The sequence below is a fragment of the Hypomesus nipponensis genome, chromosome 27 (genome assembly GCF_054491055.1).
Source record: "Hypomesus nipponensis isolate SF chromosome 27, ASM5449105v1, whole genome shotgun sequence".
Lineage (NCBI taxonomy): Eukaryota > Metazoa > Chordata > Actinopteri > Osmeriformes > Osmeridae > Hypomesus > Hypomesus nipponensis.
Window position 1 is genome coordinate 7,105,001 of NC_140387.1, and position 22,500 is coordinate 7,127,500.

Here is a 22,500-nt window from a genome sequence, read left to right on the forward strand (position 1 = left end):
GGGTCCAAAAACCTCGATCTTCGCTCGCCCGTCCTCACCGAGAGAGGGAGGAGGGGAGGGCGCCTCGAGCGGACGGAGGGGGGTTGGGAGACCCCTCGACTCGGAGCGCAGCGCGGCAGGGGCGCGTGGTGCGGAATGGCTTTCTTTACCTCAGCGCGGCCGAGGGGTGACCTCTATCAGACCCGCGCTGACCTTGGCAAACGCGGCGCACTAAAACCCTGACCGTGCCGACTAAAAGCTCACACATCACCGAGTTTGATGACGCCTCCAGGTCTTTTGGCCCGCTGCACATGACAGTGTAGGCATCAACACGCACTCAGACATGCGCGCACGCACGCACATGTACAGTACACACACACACACACACACACACAATTGAGGTACCCACTCACCCAGAACATCAGGTAGCCAAACACATTTGAGGTTTGCGAAACCTAAAACACGGTCAATGATTAAAAAAGATGCACGCTAGGCAAGATATATATATTTTTTTCCTTTTTCTTCCTGTCAGTCTCCGCCGACAGGTGAAACCCACCGTGAATTTTCTTTTCATTGAGTTGACACTGACCCCGGCGGGCGGCAGCGTGACTTCATCTGCGAGGCCATGCATGATCTGCACTCCCTCCCCCCCCCCCCCCAATAAACAGCCTCAGTTTATCGCGACGAGGAGGGGAGGGGCCCCGCGACGAGGAGGGGAGGGCCGCGCTACAAGCAGAGGAGGAAAGGTGCCTGGCCCATACTGCTTCACAGAGCAAACAGAAACATTTGGGGTTTTGATGTTGTTGTTGTTGTAAATAACAAAAGACTTATGGATCTCCGTCCATAACGTGTCCTCCGTTTGCTTGGAGAGTTATTTGAAGGGCCGGGATGGGGTGTTCCAAAGGACCCTGCCGTCGTTCGTGCGGCTGGAAAGTGAACAGGGGGCGATCAGAGCTCCTTGTGGGTTGGTCCCAGGTGGTGTTCCCCAGGGACATTGCCTTCCCCCTGAGAGTACCCACTCGTCATGGAGACGGGGGGGGGGGGGGGGGGGGGGGGGGTTTCTATAAGAGGTTTTCCCTGTCCCAGCACATATTGTTAGCCTGCAGGATATCTCCCTGCCCTCAGGCAGGTCTGAGGCAATTAAGCCCTGACAGTTACTCATCATCGGAGCCGTGTTGTATGCGTGTGTGCAAGAGGGTGTGTGTGTGTGTGTGAGTGTGTGCAAGGATGTCCCCTGGTCACGCTCAACGAAACCGCTCGGAAGCCCTTTGAAAACAGCCATGTTTCAACCAGTGTTTTCAGCAGCTTATCCAGCCACTGGAAGCCCCCGGTTGAAGCTCCCATGTCGGATTGGAGACACCCCATAGCATAGACGCTGACGCGGGCATCTCTGGCCCTGACAGCGTTTGAATCCCTGCACTCGACACAGGGTCATTTTTGTTTTTCTTCATCCCGGCAGGGGGCCGTTAAGGTTAACAAAGGGGGACGGCGTTCACTGTATAAAAAACAGTCTCTCTCTCAGTCTCTCTCCCTCAGTCTCTCTCTCTCAGTCTCTCTCTCTGTCTCTCTCTCTGTCTCTCTCTCTGTCTCTCTCTCTGTCTCTCTCTCTGTCTCTCTCTCTGTCTCTCTCTCTCTGTCTGTCTCTCTCTCTCTGTCTGTCTCTCTCTCTCTGTCTCTCTCTCTCTGTCTGTCTCTCTCTCTCTGTCTGTCTCTCTCTCTCCCTCTTGTCTCTCTCTCTCCCTCTTGTCTCTCTCTCTCTCTGTCTGTCTCTCTCTCTCTCTGTCTGTCTCTCTCTCTGTCTGTCTGTCTCTCTCTCTCTCTCTCTGTCTCTCTCTCTCTCTCTCTGTCTCTCTCTCTCTCTCTCTGTCTCTCTCTCTCTCTCTCTGTCTCTCTCTCTCTCTGTCTCTCTCTCTCTCTGTCTCTCTCTCTCTATGTCTCTCTCTCTCTATGTCTCTCTCTCTCTATGTCTCTCTCTCTCTCTCTGTCTCTCTCTGTCTCTCTCTCTCTCTCTCTCTCTCTCTCTCTCTCTCTCTCTCTCTCTCTCTCTCTCTCTCTCTCTCTCTCTCTCTCTCTCTCTCTCTCTCTCTCTCTCTCTCTCTCTCTCTCTCTCTCTCTCTCTCTCTCTCTCTCTCTCTCTCTCTCTCTCTCTCTCTCTCTCTGTCTCTCCCTCTCAGTCTCTCCCTCTCACCTATACGAGCCGACGGCGATCTCTCCCCCTCCCCCCCCCCCCCCGAGGGCTCCTTCCCTCGCAGCTTGGCGATTCAGCATGGTCACATACCTCCAATAACCCAGAAAGATATTACCTTACACACTTGATAAAGGCTAACCCCCCCCCCCCACCCCCCCCAGGGGATCAGAAACATATATTGCAAAGTCGGGGGGGGGGGATGGTTTATCGGCTGGGGGCAATACACACTCCCACTTGTGGAGGATGGCTGTGCCGACGCCTCGGCCCTGTGTGATGAGAACGCAGAGAGCCAATCACATTGATTATCCACGGCAGGGCTTTCCGCACGCCGCGTCGCGGCCGAGCTCGGCGTGACGGCCGGCTGGGTGGGGGGAATCGATTATCGGTATCTGTGCCGAGGACCTGCTCTCTCGCCACTGTGGAACGTAACAAAGACACGTGTACGTGCTCAAAGGTGCTGCGTGCGAAACCTAGGGAGATATACGGCGTGGCAAACAATGGCATTTCTCTATACCGGATCTTTTTGTTTGGGGGGGGGCGGCCTACAACGATTTAGAATATTCCGGTGTCAATATATGAACCCGAGTACATAAAAGACCAACTTCCCAATCCGTGCGCGTGTGTGTGTCTGACTCACTTAAGACAGCCCAAATCTAAACACCTTTTCAAAGAAGCATAGGTATTGTCTTCTAAAGGCCAAAGGGGACTGTGCAGCGTTATTGTTGTGGACGTACAGCGTCGAACCGAAGTGTTTGCAAACAGAACAGAAGGCTTAGCATGTCTGTTCTAATGTAACTGTCTGGTATGGACTGTAAGCTGGCCTGTGTTTGTGTGTGGGAAGTGGCTTAGGTCAGGTATCAGATTGGCTGGGGGGGTGGGTGTGTGGGGGGGGGGGGTTTGTGAAGGTGGAGTTACTCGTTTGGAGAAGGGGTGGGGGGCCATGCTTGATGTAACATGTGCATTTCGCCTCAGCCCCACTGACCTATCAGGGTTGCTGCAGACCCAGTCGCCGGGGGCAGATTTCTCCGGGGCAGCCAACCACAGGCCAGGCCAGTCCAGTGAGGCAGCGCAGGGGGGGGGGGGTTTAAGCGCCCCGGTGGCCCCGCCACTGGGTCTGACGCGACACCGAGGGAGGGGAAAGTCAGCCCCGGCCTTGTACCGCCTGAGTCGAGCACGGATTTGGCGAGTCATCCTGGCGTCCGTGTGGATGGGTTCGTTTCCCTGCAGATCAGCGTCCACATGTCACCCCTTTTCCACAGCTCCTCCTTCCCTGTGGTTTGAGGGGGCCCCGTTCTTAACTCTCTCCCCCTTTCAACCCCTCACTCGCTCTACATTTCCCCCCCCCCCCCTCCCCCCTCCCCCCCTCCCCCTCCCGTCAGGCGTCAGGAGTTCTGCTGTGTGTTTGTGGCCCTGAGGAAAGGCTGTGCGTCCCTCTCTGGGCCTCATGGACGCTTTTGCGCCCACGTCAGGCGTATTTGTTTCGCGACGTGCGCGTAAAAACATGGCGAGGTATGTGCAAACACGCCGCACTGGGGTCAAGGCGCAGACTGCCTGTGGCGGGAACTGAAAATGGCAAATTGCGCTTTTCCGTGTCCATGCATATGCATTCACGGGAGGGTCAAGGTGGAAAGTGGGAGTTTCCCATAAAGAGATGGGAGGGGATGCGTAAAGCCTCATTATGTATTCCGCGGTGTGTACAAAAAAACGCCTGTGAAATCGCACCTCTATTTTGCGGTGAAAATGCTCCGCTTTTTAAAAGCAGCAAAAACCAGGATGCGCATATGCCTCCAGGTGAAATGGCAGCCGTTACCTGAGCAAGACGAAGACAAAGGCCACAAAGGATTTTTGCCACGAGGATCACACTTTTGGAGTTGCGTGAACACAAAATCATTACGCGTTACAGATTAAGCAGCCATGCAATATTACAATTATTGGAAGAAATCAAAGATTACATCGAATCTCCGACTCAGCGTTCACATTCCATTCCAGCAGTTGTTAAACTCCTCGCTACATTACAAATATTGGCATCAGGATCATTTCAAATAGTCATCGCTGTTTCGACTTTGGTGGCTGATCCATGATAGAAAGAGAGAAGGGGGCCCGTTCAATTGCACGTTTAAATGCTCGCAATGTACGGTATAGCGGGCGGAGAAAGGCGCTGATTACCCGATGACCTGCAGGTTTCATAAATACGACGTAAACTGAAGCATCACAGCGTGCGCAAATTGCGGGCTGGCCATGGCGCTACATTTGCGAATGTACATACATGAGGCCCTCTCTCTGTCTCTCTGTCTCTCTCTCTCTCTCTCTCTGTCGTTCAAGGTGGGTGAGCTCGCGGCCCCACGGCTGAAGGGACGGGCAGGCCGGCCGCGGATCGAGCATCGCTCCGCTTCGCTTAGTTTCCTCAAGGCCAAAAGGGACTCCTGTGCTCTCTGGAACCCAGCTCACCCAGCAGGGGCAGGGGAGAGAGACTTCACCCGCAATAAGACCGGAAGAAGATCCGAGCGCGGGGGTCCCCTATAGGTCAGCCTCGCGAGTCTAGTGCGGGCGCCGCGAAACATGTCTTCCTCTCGTGCTCGCGTGGTTGTGGAAGCCCCCCCCCCGCCTGAAGATCTGACGGGACAGGTTGACGGGACACGATCCCGTCAACGGTATCGACAGCGTCGCGCGCGTGGCTCTGTGGAGGGGAAAAAGGATGGAGAAAGGACTCACATGTGTGTCTGGCCAGGGAGTAGTTGGACCCCCCCGTGGTGAGGCCGAAGCCCTCGGGGGCCTGGCCGCTGGTGCGGGCCCGGGACGGCAGCTTCGGGGGCTCAATCTCCGCCCCGAACTCGGCCCCGATCACCCCCAGCAGCACGATGGCCGTGGCCTGCTTGCGGCGCTCCTCGTAGGAGTTGCAGATCTTCTTGGCGTTGGGGGGCAGGTTGGAGAGACAGCCTGCGGGCACAGGAGACATGTTGCGTTATGGGTAACGGAGTTATTGCGGAAAACGGACGGTGCCACAAATACGAGAGCTAGTATCGACGTGGACTTCATTGGAAAACCACACGAGGACATGGCAAAATATGGACGCATGATACAACAACATAAATATTATCCTTATTGTACAGTACAATAAAGTGGGAATTGGTGTGGGCTGCACTTAAGGCCTCTGAACTCTGTAACTGTAAAAACGCATGTCAGGCAAAGATTCCGACAGGGAGGCATAAAAGGGAGAGTAATCCCAGACTGGGTTGAGAAATGTGCGTGTGGGAGAGGTGGGGAGGGTAGGAGGGGGCGGGGGGTAGGTGTGCCCGTGGGGGAGACGGGGGGGGCGGCTGGGCTCGTCTGGGGGTGGGGGCTGGGTGGCAGATAAGGATGTGGAAGGAGAGGCCCGACGGGGAAGGTGTCTCGCCTCCGCCGCTCCTGGACAAGCTGTCAGATTGACGGGCAGATGTCCGCCAGGCGAAGGGAAAGGAGACGCGCACAGGCAAAACACACACACACACACACAACCACTCTCCCCCCACACACAACCCCCACACACACACAACCCCCCCCCCCCCAACACACACACACAAACCCCCCCCGCACACACACAACCCCCCCCCCTGCACACACACACACAAACACACCCTTCACTTACAAACACACCAACACACCCCCTCCCCCCCAGTCTGAAGTGCACTCCAAAGTTTCCCCCCTTTCAGAGGAGGTCGAGCACCTCACATGTGACGGGGCCAATCAGAAGAAGGGCTTCAGGGATCGGCTGCTGGCGGATGACGCCCGTAGACGGAACGCCCGTCATGTCCGGGGGAAACCAGGCTGCCCATGGCCAGCTGTTGGGAGGGGAAGGATCCTGACAAGCGTCTGGAACTGAATAGAGCCACACTTCCTATTGTCCGGGGGCCGAGCCCATTATAGCCCCTGCCCTATCGCCACCCCCCCCCCCCCCTGCTGTGCTCGGGGTAATGTTCAAAGAGCGCTGGCAGCGCACGGCCACGTGTGACCCCCCCCCCCCCCCCCCCGCCCCCCCTTCCCTCCCTACCACCCCCGGCCCCTCTCTAATGACCGAGCCTCCTGGCTCAAAAGAGGGGGCCTCCATTTCGGAAGTGAGGGGAGTGCCGGGGCTATTGTCCCCCGTTGCCCCCAGGAGCCCCGCCTCCAAACACCCTCTCCACACGCCCCCAAACCAACCCCCCCCAGCCGCCCCTAAAAAAAGGGGGGGTGGCTAAATGGAGAACTTTCCTCAAAATAGGCTACAGGCAACCGGCTCTAAGGCCACTTTGGCTCACACAACAAACGACCGAGCGTCCGGGGGGGGACGCTGCACGAGCGTTAGGCGTGCCGCTTGGCGCGGCCATGTACGTTGCGTGGGCACGCCCGTTTGGGTGCTTCTGTAGGGTCGTGCGTTTGGCGGAACGGCGGCGTGCCGAGTGCGTACGGTGGGATTGCGTAGCCTTCTGTGTAGCGCTTCCGTACAGTCTACGGTTTGTGTTTGTGTTGCGCGTGTGCCGTGCACGTCTGCGCTCGTCCGGGCAGCCATCCCTGGACACGCTGCTGGGAGAACAAAGACTCAGACAGGAGAGAGAGAGAGAGAGAGAGAGAGAGAGAGAGAGAGCGAGAGCTCCTGGGGTTGACCGCTTGGTCACCTGACCTCTGCAGACCGCCTCACCGGTCAGCTCCCCCTCTGCCCCCCCCTCCCCCTGCCCCGCCACCCCCGCTAATCCCTCAGAGGACGGAGGGAGAGGCAGGCAGGGAGGGGGGGAGGTGTTGAGACCAGAGAGGTGCAGGAGGGATGAGGAGGAGAGGGAGGGGACGGGGGGAGAGATATGGGCTGTGCAAGCGGGAGGACAGAGAGAGAGGGAGGGGGGGGAAGGAGGAAGGGGCGGGTGGCACGTTAGCGGGAGGGAAGGTGTGTTTGTGTTTGGCTGCGTGTGTGCGTGTGAGAGAGGAGGGGGAGCGCGAGCGCGAGCGCGAGCGCGAGAGAGAGAGAGAGAGAGAGACGGTGAGCTGGCGTGACATTCTCAGATCAGGACGAATGGGCAGTGGGCTCCCGGTCGCGGGATTGCTTTATAGCATTTCATTTGGTTTGCCTCCCCCCCGTGCTTGGGTGAGCACAGCCCCCCGGTTATGGATTTCTATTCTAATGCGCTGGAGCAGGCGCTGAGAGGGGCCAATGAGGCAGCTGCAGGAGCAGGGGGGGGGGACACGCAGGGGGCCTGATCGATAGGCCTGGCCAGGCAGGCGGGAGGGAGGGGAGAGAGAGGCAAGCTGGGAGGGAGAGAGGGAGACGGAGAGAGAAAGATGGAGAGAGAGAGAGAGAGAGAGAGAGAGAGATAGAGAGATCGCGAGAGAGGCACGCAGGCTGGGAACCAGAGAGGCAGGCATGCTATGAGGCAGCGCAAGAGCCAGACGGGGGAAACAGGAAAGGGCGGGCGAGCGGGGGGGAGGGGAGAGGTGGCCGGCAGGGGAGGGAGACAGGGGAGAGAGGGAGGCGAGACAGGGGAGGACGGGCGGGGAGACAGGGAGGGGAGCGGCTGCGGCGGCAGCCGGGCTCCTGGTGCCTCTGCCTCCCGGGGAGGGACAGCGCAGCGCCATGCGGGCCCTCTCCACTGGGGAACCTGACACCGGGGCCAGGGGCTGGAGGCAGACGGACGGAGGGCAGGGAGGGGCAGGAGCAAGGAGGAAGGTGGGGGGGGGTGGGGAGGGAGGGAAGGGGGGTTACAGCAAGAGTCGGGTGGAGGGGGAGTCGTGTGGAGTTGGGAGGTCTGGAGACTCAGAGAAGGAAACACCTCGACGATCTGTCACGGTTTGGTGCGCGATGTTTCTCTCTCTGCCTGTACAGATCTTTCAGGAAAGGCATACTGTGGTGGATGAAACGGCGGCATTGCAGGAATGCAGCCATCATATTTTCAGCTTTTGTCGGTAAATAACCGGTTGGCCACCGACGTTCTTACGGTCGTCTTTGTTGGACGACCCTGGGCCAAACACGTCAATCTATAAGAGTGAATGAGGTGTCCTTGCCTCAGGCTAGAATAGAGATTATCCGAAGATAAACACTAGCTTGGGCTGGATTTCCATTCATCCACAAAATTGAATTTTTCTTCAATCAAATAGACAAAGAAACATGTTCAGGCACAGCACAAGTCAATAGTCGCGGCCGCAACCGCGGTTCCCCCGGCCTTGAATGGCGCCGCATTGTGCAGCCCTTTCCGTCGTCTTCGCGCCTCGTGTCGGTCGCACCGCGCGACACTCTCCCTTCACGACGAGACTTCGAGCCCGGACGGACAGGGGCTTTGCCGCGGGCTGTGTATGATGACCTTCGACCTGTAGGAGGTCAAGACCCTCAGGCTATCTCGCCCCCCCCCCCCCCCGCACCCCCCCCCCCCACATCGTCACCTCATGGCAGAGGACAGCTTCACCTCTCTCTCCAACGGCCACCCCCCCACACGCCCCACCCCCACCCCCCCCGGGGCTAGAGCAGCCGCGGTTTGAGGCTGAAGACCCCCCCCAGCCATACTGTATACGGCCCTCAGCCCACGCACACAGCAGCCCACGTAGACCCAAGTCGATATAACGCCCGACCCACCACACCACACCACACACACGCCAAGCGGTGGTCCTCATTCCATTCCTACGCCATGATTCATCAGTCATTTCGGATGAGGGGAACTCGCCAGTTTTTCCAAGGATCCCAACCTTTCTACCCCATAAACAAATGCTGTGTAGCGCACGGCATGTATGAGTGAACAGCTGTGTCCTAGTCAATAATGCAAAAGGGTATTTTAGGCATCCAGGTGTCTCTCTAATAGAGTAGCACGTATTCAGCGGCAATGGAGGTTTCTATCTGTTTAACAGTCTGAGGGCTTTCATAGGTCTATTGACAAGGCTCTACAAGTGGGGCAGGTCCACGAATCTTTCTCTGAGTGTGTGTGTATGTGTATCCACTGTCAATAAACAGCTTTGACAACGGCATCGACACCACTGACCTACTGACGAACGCACGTATTTCGAAGATTTCTTTCATTGTTTAATGAACTACTTTGCTATTCTTTGAACTTGGCGTCTCCCTAGCTCGTCACAGCCTTAGAGCCAGGTTTGTGACACAATCCTGACTGAAAGCGACTCAAGAACAAGTCAAATGTAAAGCGCAACAGTCACTGTCCATGGTCTACCTCAGCTACATTTTTTGGCGACAGATTCAGACTTGCAAGTCCCCGCGAGAGAGAAAGAGACAGACAGAGAGAGAGACAGAGAGGGATAGAGAGAGAGACAGACAGACAGAGAGAGAGACAGAGAGGGAGAGAGAGAGGCGGTCAGGGAGAGAGAGAGACAGGGAGGGAGTGCAAATAAATAAATGAAGAAGGGAAAAAGTGGAATTCCTTCTCTCTGCAGCTTCATCCATCCAAAGCATTGGCCTTCCTGCAGTTTCTCCTTCTCCATCCCTCTACCTCTCCACCTACTGTACCCCGCCCCCCCCCCCCCCCCCCCACGTTCAGCTCTCAGCCGGCCACTGTTTAATCATAGCTAACGGCTGACACACAGATCCATTCCCCCGACGAGACAGTTGATCACCCAATCAGAGCCTCGGAGGATGAATAATCCCAAATGACGGGCGTGCGCGCACGGGAGGAAGGGGGGGGGGGGAGGGGGAAGGAGGGGGAGGCGGGCGGCGGGAAGAACTACGTGTCGTGGCACGGACGTCCGCCCTGACACAGCCTGAAGACATGGAGCTTCCTCCTTTTCTGCACTTCAAAACATCCCCCGGCAGAAGCCTCGGATCGATAGCTGCCGCCGTGGAACTCAGATCCGCGTGCCACAGAGTCGGCCGACGCACAACCGCTCGGTGGATGCCGAATAAGCACCCGGCGGAAGGATCCGACGGCTCAAATCTGTGAGTGACCATCCAAAGCAATGAAAACAACGCGTTCTGCGCCGGTTTATCATCAGGTGATGGAACAGATGTTGAGACAGGCTGTCCGTGTAAGGTCTGTATGGAGATATACAGGCAGGGCCAGGTTTCACTCTACCATTTACATAAGAGCCAGGGTAATGGGATTGTAGAGGTTGCAGTCATTTGGCTTTTAGCCCAGCCTGCTTGGTAAATGGATTATGCAGTCTCATTCATTTCTGAGGTTAACCTGGGACAGTATATAACTGCATTAAGACCCTCCCCGAGCAAAAATGTCGAAAAACTTCAAAGTCCCTGAGAAGAATTGAAAGAAAAGTTGTGCGGAAATTTGTTTTCGAAAGTCCCTATTCAGTAACCGTTCATGTCCTTGATATCTGCCTTAAAGAAGCCATTAAGTTGAGTTTTTCCTGAATTGTTGTGAAAAATGTAATACTACCGACCGAAAGTCGAGATATAACATTATCTTTTGTTTTATGACGTGTGATTGCCCAAATATGGGCCTCCAAGAGCGTTCTTAGCCATGATACGGCTAAAGGTGACCTCAACTAAGGAAGTACCTCATAATAAAACTACTAAAGGTGACCTCAACTAAGGAAGTACCTCATAATAATTCTTTGTATTCCCTCCCTGTCCTGGAAAGATGGAGAAACAGTCCCAGCCACATGGTCCTGGTCCTGGTCTAGGTGTGAGTGCGACTCGCAGCCACTAGTGTGTTAAAGCCCTTCTCTGATGGGATCAATACAGCTGTGCTCCATTCAAGGTGAAACCAAATAAACCTGTCGTAGAGATATGAAAAATAGGCCATGTGGTAGAGAACAGGCAATAAGTACCGCTCGGTCCAAGAGCTGTCATTACAGAATCATTAAGGAGCCTTCAACCTCGTTCACAACCCCACACGACTGCCTCTTCACACAAACACACACACAAACACACGTAGGGGTATGAACACATGGTGAGGAGTACACACACATCATAGCAATGACTACTCTCAACCCAGAGTGACTGAGTCACTCATGCACATTCTCTCTCCCTCTCTCCCTCTCCCTCTCCCTCTCCCTCTCCCTCTCCCTCTCCCTCTCCCTCTCCCTCTCCCTCCCTCCCTCCCTCCCTCCCTCCCTCCCTCCCTCCCTCCCTCCCTCCCTCCCTCCCTCTCCCTCTCCCTCTCCCTCTCCCTCTCCCTCTCCCTCTCCCTCTCTCTCTCCCTCTCCCTCTCCCTCTCCCTCTCTCTCTCTCTCCCTCTCTCTCTCCGGTTTTCAACAAGCCCAATCATCAGGAGTGCTTTCCGAAGTTAAGCAGGGTCAGCCGACGTCAATCTCCCTGCCTGTCCTCCTCCACTGGGGTCTCTGCATCTTATTTAGGCAGCACACACACAGCAGCCATCAGGTAGACCATCGACTGTAGAACTGACAGAGACACAGACAGCCGGTGAGGTGGTGGTGTGTGGTGATGGTGTGCCTGTGTGCCTGTGTGCGTGTGTGTGTGTGTGTGTGTGAGGTAGGATGACAGAGGTCAAAGGAAGGGGTAAGACAACATTTAGTAAGAGGGAGTAGGGGGCGATACAGACTCAGATAAGCATGACAGGTATGCCTGCGTAGGGCAAGCACTGAGACAAACAAGTCACAATGAAGGCAGATAGAATAGAAGCATTTCCAGGTATTTCTTATTTGCATTTTATTTTATTTTATGGTTTAAAAGTTTGAAGGTAGCTGACAGGAGCACACTCCACTACAGAAATGTAGCAAATTAAACTAATACCGTGAAATTTTTTTTATTTTTATTGCAGTCAATCATCTTTAAATAGTTACAATATTATGAAATTGCAACACTTTGTGTTACTAACAATATCAACAGCTAACAGACCACAGTGTGTAATACAGTTTACTGTGCCCTCACTGTGCATGAAACGTAGTCCACTGTATACTGAAAGTAGACTATAATCTGTAGCGTAAGTGAGCTTGCCTACTGTGCTATAGAACAAGTGCTTCATGATTCATATTGAGGATCTTCATGATCAAGCATCAACAACGACGTTCAATAAAAACTAACCAGACCAATATGTTCCCAAAAATGTATACTGGCCTGAAATATTACAATCTGTGCATTTTCATCAAACCCAGATTAACAAAATATGATCAAGTATGAAATCGAAGAAGAAGACAATACAACAAATTCACTAAAAAAGACCATCTGTGTCCCGGTTCTAAAGCTATTTAATCCTAATATTCTAATCACTATCATCTTTCCCCTATAAAATGCCTCTTTAATTGATAAACGACATAATGCCCTCGTCATGGTACACTGTTCTGTGTTTCTGCTCAGGTCTGAGATCCTGTCCTCCACATCCCCATGCCAGCCTTTTGTACGAGTTCACATCACTATAAAAGAATATTGATTTTTGAACTGTATTGATCTTTTACCTTTAATACAGCTAGATCTATTTTAATGACATTGTATCTAAATCCTATTTGCGGTTCCCTGGTCTCAAAAATAACGTAATAAAGTCAAAAGGCTGGACAGCCCCTTCCCCCCCCCCCCCCACTACTCTCAATCTTTTCTAAAAGAGGATGGATCGGGCCAAGCTGAATGCTAACTTAAATAAAATTACCGACGAAGGAAAGGATTCATTAAAAAAAGCGAAACGTCTCACGCACCACCGTAAAGACTGAGCCGTTCCGGGAACAGCCGACATAGAAGGAACCAGTTCAAAATAAGTCCACCTGTAAAAAATAAATACAAAAAATCTACCTTTTACACCTTCAAACAGACACAGAAGCCCTACACAGCCATGGGTCTCTTCACAAAAGTCCTTGCGTGGAAGATTGATCTGAGGGGCAGTCGGCTAGCAATTGGAGAAACATCAATTGTGTTTCGGTCCAAATTGACATTTTGATCACTCTGAATGTTTGAATAATGGCCCGTCTTAAGTGCAGTACAAAACTGTTGCGGGCGGGAAGGGAGTTTAGGGGGGTAGGGGGGGAGCAAAGAAAAAGGCTGGATGTGGAGAAGGAATGTCAAAGAGAAGTGGATGTGTGTAGTGGTTGGGGGGGGGGAGGGGGGGTAAAATAGCAGGAAGGTGAAGAAAGAAAAAGATAGTGAGGGTCTCCATTTTGGCCGGGCGTGGGGGGGGGGGGGGGCTACCCTTTGGAAAGTGCCTGGGTGGGGAGGTGTGTGTGTGTGTGCGGAGAGAGGGTGGGGGACGACGACGCACACACACACACACACACACACAAAAGGAAAGGAGAGCTGGTTCTTTGTGCGGCGTACCAATCAATACCCCTTTTTAAACACGCGCCGCGTGCTGTGTGAGGGATGCGGGGCTCAGGGAGGGAGAGAAGCGCACACACACACACACACACACTCCTCAGACGCCGTCTCTCCACGAGGCTCGCCTGCACACCGCCTACACACAGCTGTCAACTCTACCATCACTACAGTAGCTACACTGGTCGGGGCAACGTGGCCCAAACGACTGAACTTGCGCTCAAATTCGATAATTTTTTTCGACTACAAAATGATGTTAATATCAAGCTATAATCCAAAAATCTTCGAAAATTGATGAGCACATATTTCTTTTTGATATACATATTTGTTTTCATGTTAAGACTGGTCTGTAAATGGGCCGTGTTTTGATAGTGTCTGTTTCGGCGGCCTAAGCACGGGGAAAGTTCACTACAAACATTTGAACGGTTATCAGGCCACTTTCAGCACTTCGTTGACCCAGACTTCCCATGATGCTTCACTCCCGCCGTCAGTCTAGGCCTCTATTGATAATCAATGTTGAGACAGGTAAAACTTGATAGCCAGGGATTGTGGGAGAAGATCAATACAGGCAGGAATTTTGTGCGAACAGAAAAATAAAGAGAAACATTACGGTGAGATTTTCAATAAAACACAACAACATTATACTTCAATAAATTCCTGGCGCGGGGGGGGGGGGTGAGAAACGAGTTGTTTTTATGAGACGAGTAAAGTTCAAACCAAAGGAGGGCCGATCAGCGTGCTGAACACACAGAAATGTCATGAGACGGGCCGCAATAATTGAAAACACAATTTGCGAGAAAAAGGTTAGGGGATGCGGACGCTGGTCGGCGTCCTTCCTAGAGGCCCATATTCTGAAGGTTAACTGTATTTCCCTGGTTTAAGACACAGAGCGCACACCCACGTTTAAACGTCCACAACCGAAAGAGAACTTCAATTAGGGCACACGGAGAGGGGGACTGAGAATATCAAAAGGACAAATGGAGCTCCCCACTCAGAGAGCCGCCATCCTCAAATTCACTTAGGAGATTTCAAGGTCTTCGGTGTGGCAATGAACAAAAGCCAAAATGAGGATTCTCTTTCTCATTTCTTGGTTCCAAATTCAATTCAATCTACTTTTATGAGTCGCATGTCTGTGAGATGGCCTTATAAAAAAAAAAAAAAACTGATATCATATGTCTTTCAATAAGGCTTATAAACATCTCAAATTATTCTGCAGCGTGGTACATTAGCAACATGTTTATTGACAGCAGTTCTGGAGAAAACCCCCTGACTCTTATATACACCTGTCAAAACACAGAGGTGGGAAATAAATACAATTGGAATTTAATGTGTTACGGTAAAAAATGTGAACCTAGGGAATATGTGATTCCTGGTTTAATATATATAATATGATGTTTCATAGTTCTATATTATGGCTTTGCTTTGCAGCATTGGGTTGAGTACAAAATAAACACACTTAAACAAACTTCATACCAGATTGATAAATGTTTTACTCCCCCACCCCTCGACAACAACTACATTTAAAGTGCCAGAGTAAGTTTTTGTGTGCTTGCTCTTAAGACTTTAGACTTTGAGCTGTGAATGATGTAACGGTATTACAAACTTATCGTGGGTTGATGACTACATTGCTGCTGTAATAACACAACAGCTGCTGGTTACAAAACACAGACACAATTTAAGATCTTATCATTGACCAGATTATGCTCCAGTAGTTTAAAGATAAATAATTTCTCTGTAATCCTTAAATTCTGTGGAGGGTAATATAAATGTCTGCCATTTTCTGGCGCATTCTCTGAGATCTGAATTATAGAACTTACATCGTTTTCTATCTTTGCAAAACAATTTATTTGACATAAGAAGCTTATTTGACCTATCAGGAAAATAGTTTTGTGATTCCAGATTTAAAATATGATTTGATATAAAAGTTGGTTTCAGTTCTTCCAATTCTTCCATTAATATTTCTAAAATATAATTTTGGCAACTGCTGTATTTATTATTGTACTTAAATTCTTTTAAATTCTTTCTTTACAGATGGCTGCAAACACCTTGTGTTGTGCACACCAAGGTGTGGTATGGTGTCATCAAAGATGTCTTCAATGAAATTGTATTTTCTTTGTTTACACGATGCTTTGACCTCGCACGTCACACACTTGTCTGAGAGTGATCCACATTCACCACAACAAGGACACACAATCCTGAGGACAGTGAGACACGAAATGTAGCAATTATCAATCAACCAAACCTTTTCGTTCATTCCCCCCTCCCCTGGCTCTAATCCTGAGATCAAACCCCTCACCTCTATCCCAGACCAAAACAACAGAGCTGGTTAATATTTCACAAAGTTTCTCCCCCTCTCCCTGTCTCCCTGTCTCTCTCTCTCTCTCTCTCTCGCTGCAATAGGGCTTCCAGGGTGCTCCATTGAGGATCAATATCCTCCCTCCCCTGTTGGTGCCCAGGCACCACGGCTGACGAAGAGAGAGTGGGAGAGAAGAAGACAGGTTGGAAGGGAGGGAGGGGGTGCGAGTAAGGGTGAAAAGGGTTAGGTGGTAATTAGTAGAGTAAACTTTGATCTCGTCTACTCGTGAGAGCATCACCGGCTCATTAAATTAGGAAATAAAACAAACCTCCTCACCCCCCCCTCCCCCCGCACACCACCTCTCTCCCTTCTGACTTGGCTGCCTATTGAAGCATTCTCCTTCCGGGGGGACAGAGAAGGGAAAAGGCGGGCCGATATTTACTGATCCTACTAACGCTGTTTTTAATGAGGTCAACTCACATCGCCAAGACCAAAAACAGACGGCATCTCACAAGAGCACAGAGAAGTGTAAATACACAGAAGAGGGGATGGAAAGCCAACCAGGAACACCATCCCAGGCTGATTTGGCTCCAATTACATTCTCACAGGTTACGGCTCTTGGCTACAAGCTTTGCCGTCCGCCGACACTTGACACCCGTTACCAACTAATAAACAAATAACTGACAATCAATACTGAACAACAACCTGTGTCACCGTGCAGCGGAACATGAGGCTGACCAATCAATAAGGAGTGAGAGGGCTGCTACTGTTGTTGTTGTGGTTGTCGTCATGTGTTTCCTCTCTGTTTCGGCTGCTGTCTATTGGTCTTCAGATGGCATTGTTTGAGCAGTCGGGTAATCCAGTCTAATTACAGCCTTCTGCATCATTCGGGGCGCTAAAGGGGAGAAAAGCCTAATTGAGCCGCAGAGTGCTCGGAGCTGAGGTGATATTGGTCTGGTCTGGGTGCTAGTCCACGCCGGTCCACAGAGCACCGCTTCCTTCGAAATCCTCTGGAAAAACCTGGAGGTGCTATTTGTACAGTGTAGGCCTCTGGGTAATCACAAGTGAGAGGAGAGGAGAGAGGAGAGGAGCCCGCGGGGCCGGCCCAGCCGGGTGTGATAAAGGAGTCGACAAAGCGTTTGTGACGGCGGTGCTCAGGGAAGCTGTGCCCTGAATACCAGAGAGGGAGGGGGGGGGTGGGGGGTGGAGGGGGGCTCCCGTCGTCGCTCTTTCAACACAGCCCATTTGCACATGGCTTTATCAATAGCTCCGGCTGCTGAATACCTAACACACTCTATTTGGCTTCCAGTCAATTAAGCTTTAAGCTGTCAGCAAACAAGACTTTTAAGTTAATTTTGAATCACTTGGAATCCAGTTGAAGGTTGCGAGAGGGCGCGCTCACGAGCAAGCCAGAAAAGAGGGGGAAAAAAGGGGCAGGGTGGACGAGAGGAAAAAGAAGGAAAAAAACCAACAAAAAAAGGCGGTTTAATTGTGCGTGTATTCCCATTAGAATGACCCCTAGGCCTATGGAGTGAGTTCATCCAGGTATCAGTTTGACAAGCCAAGGCTGACACATGGGCGAGGGCAATCATTTCATAGAGACACAGTCTGGTAGGAGAGACTGGCAAAGCATACCACTCTGCACCCAGTCAGCATGAACTCAGGTGGAACAGCTGAACTGCTTCAGCCTGTTGCCACCAGAACCACTACTCATAATCAACTAAGAAGTGATGCACCAAAATTAACCTTTAGGGCCAAAACCGAACATTCAGGATGCACTTGGCCGAAAACCGAAAGCAAAATGTACTTATTTTTTCAAACTAGGTTAAAATGTTTTGTATTGTATTGTATTAAGTGCAAATTTCATGTCCTCATCAGAAACTGTGAAGTATGACCACACCTCTGATATGATCGCCCTTGTTTGAAATATTTATGTAAAATCACCATAGATGAAAATGGAGTCTAATGGATGTGCATTATATAAGGATAATTCACGGATAGTCTGAAAATAGTTTGAGGGTGGTGGGTCACATGACCAACGAGTTATTGAAATTTAAATGTTGAAACAATTTATATAAATGTGAGAGATGAAAATGGACAAACCTGAGGGTCATTGTATCTGGTTAGCTAGTTTTAGGAGTAATGGATGAAGAGCTCTATTGACATTTTAATAAAACAACTCGTCGGTTTTGTTGACGGTCTCCAACTGCTGCTCGTGGACAAGAGGAAAACAAATGGGGAAAGTCTGTCGAATACGCAATCGGAAACTAACTCGACTTCGGTCCCCGTGATAACGGCTAGATTGAGCGAGTGAAATCCGAGCACTTGGGTCGGCATATATTTTCAGCCTTTTTTCTCTTTCAGCCCAAAACCAAAAGTGCCAGTGGTCAAAATTTCAGTGCATCCCTAGTTCGAAAGCCTTCTCCTCAGGTTCAAGTGGCTGAGCTTGTGGTGGAGCTGTAGTCAGGGACGGTGAATAAAGCGAGAGGAAAGAAAAACATAACACCTACAAATGTCTGTCACATGAGTGAACAGGGTGGATTTAAACGTGAACACTGCACACCAAGTCCCCACAGGCCCCTTCTGGATCAAAGAGAATGAGCTGAGCTTAACATGTGTGCTAATGCTTCATTCCTCAGCGCGGGGCATCTCAATGTACAGTGTATGTTCACCAGAATCTCTGATCTATACCCTCCATGTGTGGTAAACAGGAAGTAGAAGCAGAGAGGAACCCCCGTGGAATAAATAATACATAATTTTTTTAAAAAAAAAGGTAAGCAACAAAGGAGAACTCCAGGACAACTCAAGCTGTGCTGTTAGAGAGAGAGGTCCAGTTGCTGCAGGATCTAATCCTACAGGGGGAGGGGTGTCTGCCAGGACTGCACCCCAGGCCGAAGAGTCCGTGCTCGGGGGGGGAACCACATCAGAGAGCCCCCAGTCACCCTCTGGGATAGGGGGGTGGGCGTTGACGGTCTCCCTCGGCTCCAGGACCTTCCAGGCAGGGAAGAGCCAGGGGGCCTGGCTGAGTGTGGACAGGATCAATACTGTGGTTGAAAAACAGCCCAGAGACACCGAGCCAGGGGCGGAGAAGGGAAGTAGGCCAACAGGAAACAGGCCCCTATCTGTCTCCACATGGACGGAGGCCCTGCAGTCCTAACGGAGGATGGAGTCAATATTAACAAGACACCTAGTCTAGGGTCAGACTTAAATAACAACTGCCATCTGCCCATTCAGCAACACCAGTGAGACAAAAATCTATCCAACCTGCAACCGCCATTCAATACGACTGTGGACATTAGACCACTACACTAGAGCATTACTTCTTTGTTTTTTAGTTTTTTTGTTGTTTTTTTGGAAACGGCATGAAGTTTCCTCGTAAGCGTAGCTGAACATGGATGCTTCAGCCGGAGGGTTCAGACTGAACGTGAAGGAGATATGGATGAATGGAGGGAGGGTGTACAGAAGCCTGTCAAAGCTGAGCGGAACCTTGAGGCAGAGCCCAGTTGAATCCTGGGCCGTTTAGAAAACCAACGTGCCTCACCTACATTATCATTTAAGAGGATTAAAATGAATCAAAAATGCAAAACAAGCCTGATTACTCTAGGATTTGCCTGGATTTGTGTCTCTCCGAGCAAACCGAGCTCATCAAAATCAATTTCCCCCCGCGTTAAGATCCGATTTAAATCTTGGCGGGGCAAATAATAAACGAGAAATGTATGTTCAGACAAGAACATTGGCAACTCATCGCCGCTAACTTTCCTGTCAGAGATAAGTGCATCAGACACACGGATAAGGGCACCCTGAGAGACTCAAAGGATTAGGAGGGAAGACACTGGAAGAGAAAGGACAGCACTTTTTCCCCACATCTCTCTGGAAGAGTGGGGGAGGCCGGCACTTCAAGTCTGGACACTGAGGTCGACTGATTTCATTGTTTCATAACAGGAGGCGAGGGATGGAGGCCGCGTGACTACTAGCGGCCCCTACTGGCCGTTCGGGGGGAACGTCTGTCGCTTCCCTTGACTGTGTCTGGGCAGAACACGAGCAACCTTCTGGAGCCATCTGAGGAACATGACGACACACCTGCTACCCAGAGGAAGATCACTCACTCGACCTCTCAAATGTTTTCGCGTGTTCAACCTACGAAACAAAATGCCACACTCATTTGTTACTCATGTCGTTATTGAATCACCGCAGCAGGTATGTGTCTTGCAGTAGAAGTAGCATTTGTAACAGTAGCACAGTACCATGACTGGTACTGTAGTGGTAGTAGTAGTGGTAGTAGGTAGTACAGTATCAGTGGTGGCAATAAGACAAGATTAAAAAGAGGTCTTCTCTTGCTCACCCGGCCATTGAAGATCCCCCCCCCCCCCCCCCCCTCTTCTTCCTTCTGACGGCCGGTCACGCTCTGTGCCCCCTTTTTACCAAATGAAGAATCCGCCGGAAGAAGTCAGAGAGCTCAGGGTCGTCCCACGGCTTAAGTGTATGAGTCCCTTACCACTCAGACTGATGTCACCCTCTCTGGCTGAACCCACCACACACACACACACACACACTCGCGCACGCGCAGAAAAACAACAACGGTTTGCTCCTGTAAATGAATTGTTACCGCGTGCCTTTCACTCATGTCTTCGCTGGACTTCTTTAATCAATTTTTCAATCTAATTTCTGCTTCTTTTTTTTTTTTCTTCGTTGTGCGCGCACTCTGGAGCTTCCTGAAGCAATCTGGTGGATCACGGAGAAAGAGAGCTGCTACGTAATTCGATACAGAGTTAATCAATAAACAACTTGTTCCTACTACTCACTTGGCTATTTTTTCCCATCCCTGTTTACGCGGGTCAGATGTCAGCCGCTTACTTAACCAAATACACAGACGATTCTTTCGCTGATTCAGGACTAGGCCTTACAGAAGCCTTAAACCCCCCCCCCCACCCCTGCCGTTCCCCAAACCCCAACCCCAGCCCAAACAGTATAAAACCTTACCAAAAAAAACCTCACATCTGGGATGTATGCAGCCAGGCCGGTGTGTAATTATGCCTGCTAGGTGGACGGCGGGCAGGGCGACAGAAAACGTTGTGAGCCTAATTCTTTCAGAAGTCGAGGCACGACTGTAACAGGAGAGGCGGGTTCGAGGCACGACTGTAACAGGAGAGGCGGTTGCCAGTTGGCGCGGCAGCTGTCGGATTCAAAAGGCACCGAGCGCGATAGCTACATTCCTCTCAATTTGCAACCCCCCCCCTCCCCTCCCTCCCACCCCGCTCCATCCCTTCTTGAGAGAGTCCTTCCTCCCTTCATCTCCCTGCCATCAGAGCTGAGGAAAAACACCTCCTGTCCTTGAGACGGACACAGTGGCAAACAGGCTTTCCAGCGTGTGCACTCTGCTGGCCTCAACACTCTCCACGGTCGGGTTTTTGAAAAGACTAATTGTCGAACGTCAGAAATGTTCTCTTTGAAAAGGGAGGAGGAGGCGAGGGGCTAGAATGAGGGTACTTACTGTGTGTGGTAGATGTGTGTGTTTGTTCTGGTGAAGGGGGGGGGGGGGGATTAAGGCCTAATGAGTCCTTTGAATGGAGACCCTCCCCTTCCCCTTCATCTGTGTATTCCTGTGTCCAGGACTGAGGCTGAGGAGTTGAGGCTAAGGTTTAAACTAAGGCTAGGGGCTGAGGAGGAAGCGAGAAGCTGAGATTGCGGATCTGAGGCTGAGGTCGATGTTAAAGGGGCTGAGGCTGCCGGTAAGAGGTTAGGACTGAGGCTGGGGCTGGGGCATGCTCTAAAGGACAGAGCAGGTGCAGTGGTTGAATGGTGTGGCGGGCCCGCCCGCAGTCCCCCGGCCCCCATCACTGACACCCAGCAGGACAGGGCTCTCTGTCCCCATTGTTCAAGGTGTTTATCTCCAGCCTTTTCAGCTGGAAACTATTTTGTTAACCCGCCCCCCCCCCCCCCATTGCAGCCCTGAACCACCCCCCCCCCCCCACTCCCCCCACCCTTTCCACACACACGCCACCACCGAATAAGTCTCGCCAACGGTCGCCCCTAAGTAGGCCTCTCTGTGTCTCTGTGTGGAGTCGCCCCTCTACCAGCCCGCCTCATCCACGGGGCAAGACTGAGGGGCCAGGGAGGCTGGGGGGGAGGCAGGGCAAGGAAGGCTGGGGGGGGGGGGGGGGGGGGGGTGCGGCAGGTGCTCCCCCCCCTTACAGCCGCCAGACCCAGCCAGGCCCCTCCTGTCTTCACAAGGCAGGTGCCCCTCTTGCCCACTTTACTCTACCCGTGCCCAACAACCCAGAGTCCCCTGGAACACGGGGGGGGGGGGAGGCCAGGACCCGGGGAGTCTACCCCAGTTGGGGACCATCTGTCGCGGGGGCTGCTTCTCCAGCGGCAGAAGTCAACCACCCCGACGAGGTTCCCGCTGGGATCCGTTTAAGGGGCTTAGGGCCCGGGCCAGGAGGAGCCAGAGGGGGCCGCTGTCAACTGCCATTGCCGTCGCGTGGCCTCACAAAGGCCAGGCAGGCCCCCTGATCAAAGTGGCCTTTTCATTTGGGTTTAATCACGGTGGGTGCAGGACCGGCGACAGGGAGCATGCTCGTGGAGCTGGGCTATTGTTGGAGCAGGGGTGCAGAGGGGGAGGGGGGGGGGGGTTTCTTCAAAAGCGGAGTCTCTTTAAATAAACAGTCCTTTTATTTCCCAGTTCAGGCTGCCCAGTCGCCGGGTCACTCAGTGCTAAATGTTTCACGAATTTGGGGGGGGTCAGGCGTCTCTGATCTCTGGTTACTGCTTCACTTCCAACAACGTGGAGGCCTACTGTCCCTGGACCAGACCCCAATGACTGACTTCCATTTTATTTTTATTTTTTTTACTTTTTATATATATATTATCGGTGACAGATAC

General features: G+C 51.9%; 1 protein-coding gene across 2 annotated transcripts in view; it reads right to left on the bottom strand.

Moving 5' to 3' along the window:
• The window catches only part of wdr7 (WD repeat domain 7), a 118,475-nt gene that overhangs the window by 36,947 nt on the left and 59,028 nt on the right, over nt 1–22,500 (bottom strand). For both annotated transcript variants that reach the window (XM_084693231.1, XM_084693232.1), the window contains one exon: nt 4,880–5,104. In XM_084693231.1, coding sequence (XP_084549357.1) covers nt 4,880–5,104 — 225 coding nt within the window. The remainder of the gene's footprint in view (nt 1–4,879; nt 5,105–22,500) is intronic.